A 12,484-nucleotide genomic window follows, 5' to 3' on the forward strand; every position below is an offset into this window, starting at 1 on the left:
CTCGATCTCTACGCTGCAAAAAAAAAATCCGAGAGTTTACACACACACACACATAGGGGGCTGTTGCCTGAGGGGGTGGGGGCGGGGGTGTGTCAGGTTCCAACTCTAGATGGCGGAATATGCCCAGTATGTGAATCTAAACAACGTCCATGCTGCAAAACATTTGTATCTAGTGCACTCTACTGATACAATAGTACCTAGAAGCAATCAGGTTCTGCAACTCATGCTTTACAGACAAACTAAACATACACAAGAAGCAACGAAAAAAATAAAAGTCCAGGCAATTCAAAGCTTTGCATTTTACTGGGTTTATATTTTTTTATGTAAAAAGTATTGATTTCTACAGAAAAAAGGATTCAACTATCGACATCCAGGAGACCTCAAAATATCAGATGTGGAGTGCGATCACGTTATTGGCTGGAACAATCAGCAGCCTTTTCTCCTGACCCCAGCAGGAGCTCTCAGGGACGGGGTTCATCAACCTGTCAAATGAAGATTAGAACAAGTCAGCTTTGTAAATTGAAGAAGAAGACGTGTGTGATTCTCGAAAGAACGTCGGCTCAGAAACCTTGTCCCCATTTTACTAAGTCAGATAAGATGGGTTATTCACCTAAAAAATGTGGATTTTAAAGCTCTGTGCCCGCCAAATATGCACAACGTCTTAAAACATAGTTTCCTTACGAAGGCCAGATCCAAGTCCAGTTTTCAGAAGATCTGCATAGCATGCATCTACATATACGAAATATTAACTTATCTAAGTTCAGATACACAACCAGTGGAAACTCTGAAAACCTGGCACTAGTTAGGTCTATGGTGTCTAGTATTATCCAGGACTCGGTAGAAAGACCTGGCCAGGCTGATGCAGACAACTACTAGACTAGGCTGGTGCTAAGACTGCTGGTCCAACAAACTCAATACTGGCTTCGAGCGAAAATCACACACTGGACAATTGGCAACCATTATTTACCAATCGGCACTGATCGGCTGCTTGGAGATGAATGGGGAGCAGATAAAGAGGGAAAGCTTGCACTGTCCTTTCACTTTAAATATGGAAATGAATTACGTTTGACTCAGTATGCAGGAGGACCCTCTTGGAAATCTAGATCATTGAAGAAGTTGTGCGGGGAGGTCTGTGGTTAAAAATGATTTTATTTTATATGTTATAATTGTAATGTTTCAAATTTAAGAAGACTATTGATCTTGATGTAAGGCCCTATGCACTCCAAAGTAATTATCTGGTCCCAGATAACATTTTGCATGAAAACAATTTTGATTGATTTGATTGACCGGGGAGTTAGTTGCCTACAACAATTCCTTTAGAGAAATATTGTTTTTAAATTATATTAAATTGCATGCATGTGGTGGACATAATATAGAAAAAATGTATTGTTCACATATGTAAACAATTCGACATTTGTTCAAAAAACACTTTCACACTTTTCATTCATAAAGACAAATTATAGCTCACATTTTATATAAAAACTCAATTTTCAAACCAGAAGCTACAGCCATAAATCATAATAAAAATAATTGTAAGTGTTAAGTGAAACTAAATATGAGTGAAATGAGACCTTTGTCAGGCATGTCCAGTGACCCTTGGTTAGGCATCATCGACACCACCACACACAGGGGGGTGGAAGTGGTGTCACTCATCCCCCCCCCCCATGTACCACAAAGACAAACACTGAGAAATGTGTTGAATTTTAAACTGATAGATTTTACAATCCTGGTTTAAGATGCTCGACTCCTTATTTCTTATTATATTGTTAAGTACTGTGTCAGTCTTCACATTTCAAAGTGGCAGAAAAGAGTCAGAGAAGGTAAAGGCCAGGTGGAAACAGAGCTCTTCTTCGAAACGGGCAGTGGAATCAACTGTGATTTTCAAAACTAACACTTAAATTGGGGCAAACCTCTCTGCAATATGTCCCGCCCATACCGCAAAAGAAACAGCTGAGTCAATGATATTGTTAATGTCTATTGCCACAACCCTAGACATCCTGCTAGGTCTTATTGTGATAATCTGTGGCCCACATGTTCTGAACTCACATCCTTACCTACAAGACACCTAGAAACAGATACACATCCTGGTATGGGTAATCTCCTCCTGTCACTCAATGGTGACATGTTCCCTTTTCAACCCACTCTTCCACATTTTGAGGAATAGATCTTTGGGCCCCTGAGGCTTGCCTTCCTGCTGGAAGTGTGCCAGGCCTCCTCGGACTCCTTACTTCATACACCTGCTATTTAGCCTCAAGAAGTCTCACTTGGACCACTGTGGGGCCTTGAGGAGAGGGACAAGTGGCTCTCGGATGTGTTTGTTGTCAGTCCATGGATGTTACCCCCAAGTCATCTGTTCTGAGCGTACATCCATCTATGTAAAACACCCAGCAGCTGGTACACATCTCTTAATGGGTTATCTTATCTGGTCACTCAAGGTTGAACTTTCCCCATCACAATCTGCTCTTTCAAAAGTTGTGGGAATTGCTGGTTGGACTGCTATGGGTGGTATACATGCTAGCAGTCTAATAGGCCTCCTGGAGTGTCTGTCTTCAGAGGCTGAATCTTTAGCCTCGTGCAGTCTCACTTTGATTGTTGAGAGTCGCGGTGACTTGGGGAGGGGACAAGTGGCTCACTGTTAGGTTTCCATGGCTGGTAGACTGCTTCAATATTGCACTCACTGGCAAGTATAAGGTTAGATAATTGATGCCCACTATCCAACACAACTACACCAGAAAACATTTGGGACATATTTTCTCAGGAGTCATATTTCTCTTCTCCTCATGCTCTTGTATTACTCAGCTCCTCCTTGGTCTACCTACGGGGAAGGGGCTTTTATGGAGGCCTCGAGATCTCCATTCTTCAGCCTGCAGCTTCCGACTGTGATGTTTGTATTTTGTCTTCTCGTTGTGTTTTGAAACCTTTTTTTATTCTAGCCACAGAGTTTAATGTTCTGCTCACACCCAATGACTACTTTATGTTAAAGTACCTGGAAAGGGAGATGCAGTTCATTCTCTAGAGTTAGTATTTAATTTTTTTCAACTAACCCTGAAGAGGAAAGGCCTTTGGTAAAACGTGCAATAGCAGCTTCCAAAGTGCCAGTTGTTCCCCCAGAGGAGAGTTTGGTGGAAGGACCTTGGATGCAAATGATTTGACTTAAATTAAAGAGAACACTTTGCAGTATCATGTTAGCCTGAGAGAATTCAGTAATGTGGCGTCTTAATGATTAATGTATATTCCTGACCCATCTCTTGGTGCTTTTGGGTGTATTCCTAGAAGTTTTTATTCAAAGAGAATTACTAAGCGTCCAATAGAGGAGGTCTCCAATTGCACTTGAATGACCCTTAATGAACCATGTCATATCCTTCTTATTGGTTCAAAGTGTTTTCAAATACGTTAAATATATCTGTCTTCTACTGAGTGAAATCTTATTCAAATGTTACATAAAGTGAATTCTGCCTCCATTGGTACTATGGTCCGTTTACAAAGTGGGTTTATTTTAGGCTTTTCTTTCATTAGTAGACTAAATTAAAAGTATTCCTCTCGAACTGTTGACTGAAATTTACAGTTTATATGCACTTATTTATCTCAATTTGATTACAAAATAGCCTCTAGACCTCAATTCCTCCCTCTGCGTTGCCCTCTTTTGATGTTCAGTTTTTTCCTTCTTCGTCTCTCATTTAAACTAGGTTTTATTTGCTCACAGCCAAGGTCCACATCTGGTTGCCTGGGTCACAGGTCCGCTCTCAGGGAAAGAGAATCCATCATCCAGCTGTGCCTTGGGTCTCCACACATTTCATTAAGATCTTCATTTAAGGAAAACAACGCAAACCCACCTTACCACCAGTTACCCAATTGTCTAACTGTTTGGCTCCCACTGTCCTCACCTGTTGTCGTCCACCCTGTCTCCACTCTCTCATTAATTATTATTTCCTCTTGCCCCTCACTGCCGCCTGTTGCTTTTCCTAATCTGTCTCTCCCTTCCTACTGTACTCAAAATTAATTCCACATGATATACTGACATTTGTTCTATCAACTATTTAATTCACTTTCTTCCCTACAATGTGTTAACTTTTGAGATATTTGTAAATAGATTGCAGTCTCTGTAGGTATTTATTGTGTCGCCCTCTAGTACCCAATCTACAAGTAGATTGGTATTATTAACAATAAAAAAATAAAGAAATCGCATAAATCTCATGACAGCTAACCCTGCTACCCTTTGGGCCAGAACCATAGCAAGTGAGTTTACATCCTGATGGCACAGGTGTGTCTTGTCATACCATGTCATGTCTGGTTTACCTGTAATGGAATCCTCCTATGGTATTCTCGAAAATCCAGACACCACGTCTTTTGTGATTGTTATCTGAGAAGGCTGCGGGAGCGCGATCACACTCTTCGTGTAACAGTCCTTCCTGCGGTGAAAAAAAACACGTTGGTTAGATTTACAATTTACTCAATAATGTCCATTTTGGAGCAGGGGTATAACAGGCTCTAAACTTCTTTGATATAATTATGTATTACACTGGATTGTCACTAGGTTTTAGCAGATAATTTGCCATATTTGTACATACATACAGGATACTCTGGTAGTAACAGAGCGCGTTATAAAACAGCTAAAATAAAAATAAATAAAAATTATTTGACTACTACGTTGCTCTATGTGCACACAACGCAAAATAATTACAACTGCTAAAACAAGACCAAACATTTTTCGTACTCAATTTATTGAGTGAAATGAGGCCTTGGTGGCGTTATTTACGGGTGTTATTGCTAAAACTGGCGCAGAGTATTTGCGTTCATTTTAGGACTTGCACCGATTTAGGAAAAAGACTTTTGAGCTTCAAATTAAAGTCATAAAAGACACAACTAATAAGCAAAACCCACAAATGCCCAAAAATAAATGTTGAGAAACTGATATTGAAAAATGTACTGCTGCAAACTATCTTTTTGTGAACTGATAAAAAATAAGCATAATTCTCACATTTTTGATCAGACCTCCAGGAAATTATTTTAAAGAGAAATGCCAGTTGAATATAGCTACTTTGATCAGATTTTTCTCCGTGAAGCTTTGTTTTTCTCTTATCCAGCAGGAAGTGCAATTTCTTTCTTTCTTTTTAATGTGTTGCTGGTATAATGGATTACAAGGGGAAGACAATTAGAAATTCTGACAAATTTTCAAGGTGAAATGTTATTGAAAGGGGATAATTATGTGGTATTTTCCCTTTGAAAGGCTGCTTGGGTTCAATTTGCATGCTATGTTTCATGACAGGAACTGATTTTTGCCTGATTCTTTTTTGCCTGGTCCTATTTTTAGGTCTGGCATTAGCCAAGACCTTTTGATGTTTCTTAAATATGTGTACAATACCTACATATTGGGGCTTTTAGCCACCAATCTTCATTCCATTGGTCAGTTGCTTTTGCTTCTGCCCAATACAGAATTTAGCATAGAGCAGTGGGTCAGTCTACTTAAACCACATTTTCTCTTTACTTGTAGTGACTGCATTTTATTCTTACAACGAGCACACCTGCACACAAGCTAGTCCCCTTCAGGGCCAGTGATTTTGTTTTTACCTTATAATTTCTTTAATTTTGCCTTTGTATTTAGAACGTGATGTGATCGCAGGATGCTTCTGGTACACTTTCCAGTTTTATCAGATCCCATCTCCTGCCAATGATGTTGTAAATTTCTTTTGGAGTGGTTTGTGTTTTTGACTGCTGCTGTTTCACAGCATACCAGAATGTGTCCATTTGACACTGTTATTGTATATTGGAACCTCTTTTTTTGTTTATTTCCTTCCTTTCCTTCTTTTTCTTCCTTCTCTTGACTTATTGCCTTCTTTCCTTTTCTTTCCCCCTCTAGACATGTAATTCTTACTTTCTTTATTTATTCTTTACTGCTTTCTTTCCTTCTCATTCTTGACTTCTTTCATACCTTCTTTCCCTCTCTCCTCTTTCCTTTGCTCTTTCCTACTTTTCCCCTTCTCTTTCCCACGTACCTTGTTTTGCCTTTCATTCTTGCCTTCTTTTGCTCTCACCTTCTTTCCCTTCTCTTTTCTTTGCTGTCTTTCCTTCACTCTTTACTTTTCTCTTGCTTTTCCTTTTACCCCTTTCTTTTTTCCTTCTCTCCCATTCCTCCTCTCTTTTCCTCTTGCCATCCTTCTTTCCCTTTATTCTTACCTATTATTTTTTGCCTTCTTTCTTGCCCTTTCCTTCTTTTACTTTCCTAAATACCCTTTCCTTCTTTTTTCTCTATATCTTTACTTCCTTCTCTTTCCTCCTGTCTTTCCTTCATGCTTAACTTCTTTATTGCCCTGTTTTTCTTCTCTTGCCTTGCCTTCTCTCTTACTTGCCTTCTCTCATCTTTACTCCTTTCCATCTTTTTTCTATTATCTCCTGTTCTTACCTTCCATTTCCTTTTCTCTATCATTTCATATTTTCTTGTTTTTTTCCTTCTTTCTTTCTTGCCTTCCTTCTTGCACATTTGTTGCCTTCCCTCTTGCCATCTTTCTTTCCTGCCCTCTTACTCCTTCTTGCCACCCGTGCTGCTTTCTTTTTAGCCATCATACTTTCTCCTTACCCTTTCTCTTCCCCTCTCACCCTCTTTCCCTCTTTTTCCTTCTTCCTTTCTTGCCATCTTGTCCTCATTCTCTTAACTTCTTGCCCTCCCTCTTGCCTTTTTCCCTCTTTCGTTACCTGGGTCTTTCTTGATATCTTTCTTCAGCCAATACCAGACTAATTAACTCATTAAGTAGTTCCCTTCAGCGACAGATAGTACTATGATAATTTGTGTTTTTGAGACCCAAAACTTTTTTTGCCTGTCACAATTTTTTTATTTTTTACATTGACAAGAGCTGTGCATATTCCAAAACAAAGTGTTGCTAAACCCATAACAAAACAAGAATTGCCAGAAGGGTGATGTCCAATGTCTGACCTATTGGCTTTGCCAATGCTTGTTAGACAATGGTCATTCATCTGAAGTAAATACTAATTGCTTTTGTATAGTTTAGTGGAAGTGCTATTTTTCCCTGCTCTGTAGGCGGTAATAGACACAATATTGTCCACCATCATATTTAGGGAGTCCACTTTTATGCTGTTTCTGGTTTTTACATATAACTAAAGACAGACAAATATTGTATCTTCCTTTGTGAGTCTCTCCATTCTTTCTGTATGGAGGGGCAGGCCACCTCCATTTCCAGAAGCAATAAAAACCTGGCATTTCTCTTCAATATAAACACAAGGTAATAACTATGATGAATTCAAACTAATAAGTATGCCCAGCTGTGACTCCTCTAACACTCTCGAAACATTTCACGCATATGCGGCGTAACGTAACCAACCTCTCCCACTCTCTACATCCAAAATCGCACTAACCACACACCTCTAAAATGGGTGCCCAGAAACCTTCCAGTATGCTGTGTACATGCGCAACGCAGAGGATTAAAAAAAATATGGATTCCAAAAGAAGTTCAGTTAGCTGTGCGCATGTGCTATTAGAACAATTCTCGTATTTTCAGATGAGTGTATTTTTTGTTGTACATGGCATTAATACCCTACACAACTTGTGAACAGTCATTTATCTGTCAAGTTCATGTGGAAATTTACTAGATGCAACTTCGTTCTTATACCAAACACAAAACAAACATGAAAAATACCTCGATTATGAGGACAATTCAATATAGATAAATATTGCTGGAGTCGTCAACCCAAAATATATATATATATATATATTTATATATATATATTTTACCTACTGGCGGTCACCAGTAGGTAGTTATAGTTAGGATTTTTTTCAATGTTAAATCTCAAAATTCTATTTGGAATAACTTTGGCTTCGGTTGACGAATCTGCCTGAAAATTTTCTCAAAATGGCCCCGCGGCGCCCCGGTCCTTCCCTCAAGGTTTGGGGGGGATTCATCAAGCGGGGGCCGAGATAAAAGGGGGGTCCCAAAACACGTTTTCTCCATGTTAATTTCCATAGGGCGGTCGATTTCACTTTTAGCCCGAACGGCTGAATGGATTTACACCAAACTTGGCAAAATTGTAGGGACTGGTAGCCTGATGTGCCTTTGCTATGTCTCAAGATATGTGCTCCAGTGGATTTTGAGTAATTTAGGTTCCAAAAAATATATATATCTATAGGCGCGCTCCAGTGCGCGCACCGGGGAGCGCACCAGGCGCGACACGCGACTTGCGCGCAGAAAGCTGATTGGCTCTCGGGTGTCTGTAAACATTCTAAACAGTCTGGAGCAGCCGCCATCTTGTGTCTCGGTAAAATCGAGACGCAAGAGATGGAAAAAACAAAGGGGGGAATTGACCAAAAGGGGGCAGGGTAGACCCCCTCCTAACCCCCTAGGTTTAATGTGGGGGCTAAAATAGGGTCCTGCGGGGCATTTTAAAAAAATATTTTTTTTCGATTTGTGCAGGGGGAGCGCCCGGTACGCGCACCCGGAAGCGCACCGGGGAGCGTAGCACGGGGAAAATCCAGGACCATATTTATGAAGGCCTTGCGCTGCCAGTTTTGCGCCGCCTGTGCGTCACTTTTTGTGACGCACCAGCGGTGTAAAAAAATGCGCCTCGTTGCGCTATATTTAAAAAGTGACGCATCTAGGTAGATGCGTCACTTTTTAAATATAGTGCAACGAGGCACATTTTTTTACACCGCTGGTGCGATGCGTCACTTTTCTATGCGCACTCATTACGACATTCCAGATGTGTCATATTTAATGTATGACGAATCATGTCGCAAGGAGTTACAGATACGTCAGTATTTCTGACATATCTGTAAACAGAAAAGTGACGCATTGCTGGAGTGCGTCACGAACGAAAGTAGCTATCTGGGTGCGCTTTCAGGTGAGCTCACCGGTTAACTTACCGGAAAGCTTACCGGAGAGCTTACCGGAGCGCGCACCCAGAGCGCAAAAGAAAAAAATTATATAAAAAAAAAAAAAATGAATACTTACACAAAACAGCAAATTGTAAAAAAAAAAGTTAGAAACTCGATATAGAAAGGAATTAGCATTTAAAAAACATTTGAAATTCACTCAAAAAACCATAGGTTTCACACCAGTTATAGTTACCTGGAAATTTTACTGACATAAAACCATTGAAATTCCCACGTTATAGTTAGTTGGACTCACTATAACTTGCGCGTGTAATGCACTGCTGATGACATCACATATTACATCACTCATGACATGGTGAGTGACATCACTCATGACATCACTGATGACACCATCCTTGTGACAGAGAGACTGACCTACTTTCACTGTAAAGTAACCCTTAAAACACATTTTGAAAAATAAAAAATAACATTTAAAAAAAAGTGGACATACCTATACCAGATACAACAACCAATTCAGTAATTCCACCATTTATATACACATCCACTCACTCACCAACACTTCTATATAGTCACTCATACATATACTAACTCATCATATGTAGTGAGACATCTATACATCCGTTAACACACCGACAGTCTTCCAAAAGTTGCTCACACACATACTCACACATGCAAATAAACTATTGAACATCCATTTATTTGCATATACAGCTATACATACACTACCCGCTTACTTCTAAGGAAACTTACACATACTTACTCTCTTAAACAATCACTTATAGAAACACATACTTATTAAAACAAGAACTCTTTCAATCTCTCACTCACATTTACTCAATTATATACATTAAAACATATGTAGTTACTGATAAAGACACTAGTGAGACAGTCATTCACTTACTAACACATACATATACACACTCATTCACCCTTACAATCCTACACATATGCTGTCTTCAAAACACATACAAACAGTGAGTCAGTCATTGATGCATCTTTGTGCTAAGTAACACCCCCACCAAATCAAACAGACAATTATAAAGATACTAAAAAAAACATCTAATAACCCATATACACACACATGTAGCTACTCACCAACCCATGCAGCCACTTATACACAAAGTGAAACACTGATACATATATTTAAATATTTAAACATTACTCGCTAATATATGTATTCACTAAGATACACTTAATAAGGCAGTTATCCAATCATTTTTTTTTTAAAAAACATCCATTAAGACAATAATTTAAACAAATATTCTTCCATCGACCTAAACATATACATATATAAAACATATTTATTTATCTGAAAGACACACATTCACTGGATGGTGTCATCAGTGATGTCATGAGTGATGTCACTGACCATGTCATGAGTGATGTAATATGTGATGTCATCAGCAGTGCATTACACGTGCAAGTTATAGTGAGTCCAATTAACTATAACGTGGGAATTTCAATGGTTTTATGTCAGTAAAATTTCCAGGTAACTATAACTGGTGTGAAACCTATGGTTTGGATCATAAGAAAACAGTTATTCAGGGCAAACATCTGGAGCAATCATAACCAGTTATGCTTTTTTAAATTATTACTGGTTTGTTTACGTGCTTTATTTTTTCTGAATTTGTTTATTTTGTATTGTTCAATACAAATTATTTATACATGTACTTGATATCCAGCATTCGATTTTTAATATAAATACATAAAGTTATTTTTTTTAAATGTATTATGATCTACTTCCTTATCACACAATTTAACTGGTCATAAAAAATATAGTTCAAATTCCATTCGTTTACGTTTTTGATTCAGGATTTGCTTCGGTTTTAGCTGGGGAGGTGTGTTTCCTGCTTTCCAACCAGCTGTAAACCACCCCTTAGTCATGGAAAACTCCAAATAAACTTCAGGCTAACTTGAATGGGCAAAGGCGGTGCTGGAGGCACAGCAAGCTCATGCACACACAGCACCCTGCTTTCCTCCTCTCACTCCTATCATCCTCAGTGCATTGAACAGGTTGAAGGAGCAGCTTGCACCAAACTTAGCTTTGAGAACTGTTTGCAGAAGGAAACGTCACTTTACTACTGTGATACTTCACACTGGTAACACATTTATCCTATTATTACACAGCACTCATTTCAGTGATTGGCAACGTGCTGGGCTGCTTCAACACTGTAGTGCATGAAATGGCAGAATAGAAACAGTGAAAGAAATTCACTCTAGGCAGGAGTTCCAGTGACATAATCCGTTGCAGCAGGCCCCCGCAGTGATAGATCTACACTGTACACAGGTGCACTGACAGACATATGCCGTGGGCTGTCTGTACCAGTGACAGCGATACTCTGTAGGCTGGAGAGTTAAAGTGATACACTGTGCACTGGTGTATCCGCAGTGACAGACATGCACTGAGGAATGCAGCTCGAAAGTGGTTGATAGATTGGAAATAGGTGCAGTGACAGGCATATGCCGTGGGCTGTCAGAACCAGTGACAGCGATACTCTGTAGGCTGGTGCGCTGAAAGTGATGCAGTGTGCACTGGTGCATCAGTAGTGACAAAAGTGCACTGCGAAGTGAAGCACGAAAGTGAGAGATACATTGGAAACAGGTGCAGTGACCGAGATACACTGTAGGCTGGAGCACATCAACGACAGGTGCACTGTAGACAGGAGCTCAGCAGAGCCAGGGATTCACTGTAGGCACAGGTCAGAGTAGAAACAGAGATACTCTGCAGACTGTAACCTCAGCAATGACAGAGATTGGGTGTAATCAGGAGCACAGACATAACAGAGATTCACTGTAAACAGGTGCAGTGGCAGAGATGCACTGCAGGGAGGAGCTCACTACTAAGATACATTATAAGCAGGCGCAACCGCAGTGAGATCTTGTAGACTGGAGCTCAGCAGTGACAGACACACTGTAGACGCCTCAGTCCCAGCAGTGGAAGAGGTGCACCGTAGACCGGTGCTCAGTAGTAAAACAGATACATTGCATCTATGTGCAGTGACAGAGATACACTGCAAAAATAACAGTTGATGGACAGAATGCAGAACAATGTCATACATTCACCCCAGTACAGAGATCTGGGCCTAAATCCATCGTTTGTTTGCTCATCATGCCATTCCAGTTTGAACCCAGCCATATGCAAATCAGTCTTGACCCTGTCCCCCCGATAGGAACAATCCAGCCCAAACTTCCAAGCCAGGTCCTCCCTGGACTGGAAACAAGCATCCTAGGACCGGTTTCGGGCTTTTAGCCCTCATCAGCCAGGATAGCTTGATTCCAGGGACACAGAGACCACAGGACTCACGTCTGAGCATACCCGTCCCACTCGGGGTGACAAATGCAGATATGGCCATATGCAAATCAGTCTGACCCTGTGTCTCATGGGAACAGTCCAGCCCAAACTGCCAACTGCCGGTCCCAGGATGCTTGTTTCCGGTCCAGGGAAGTCATGGCTTGGCAGTTGGGGCTGGACTGTTCCCATGAGGCACAGGGTCAGACTGATTTGCATATGGCCAGGTCTGAACTGGGGTGGTGGAGTGAGCTAAAGAATGATGATGGATTAAACCCAGATCAGTTGACTGGGGGGGTTGATTTGCTCAAGCGCTCCGTCCATCATCCCCTTTGGCATCGCTTTGTTCGCCCTAA

General features: G+C 40.4%; 1 protein-coding gene across 1 annotated transcript in view; it reads right to left on the minus strand.

Moving 5' to 3' along the window:
- Positions 1-292: 292 nt before the first annotated feature.
- LOC147748308 (coagulation factor XI-like) overlaps positions 293-12,484 on the minus strand; it is a 62,072-nt gene continuing 49,880 nt past the window's right edge. Inside the window, exons 10-11 of the mRNA XM_086960095.1 lie at positions 4,297-4,409; positions 293-482 (exon numbers count right to left, since the gene is read on the minus strand). Coding sequence (XP_086816221.1) covers positions 4,313-4,409 — 97 coding nt within the window. The 3' untranslated portion in view covers positions 293-482; positions 4,297-4,312. The remainder of the gene's footprint in view (positions 483-4,296; positions 4,410-12,484) is intronic.

This window comes from Lissotriton vulgaris, chromosome 1_1 (genome assembly GCF_964263255.1).
Source record: "Lissotriton vulgaris chromosome 1_1, aLisVul1.2, whole genome shotgun sequence".
Classification (NCBI taxonomy): Eukaryota; Metazoa; Chordata; class Amphibia; order Caudata; family Salamandridae; genus Lissotriton; species Lissotriton vulgaris.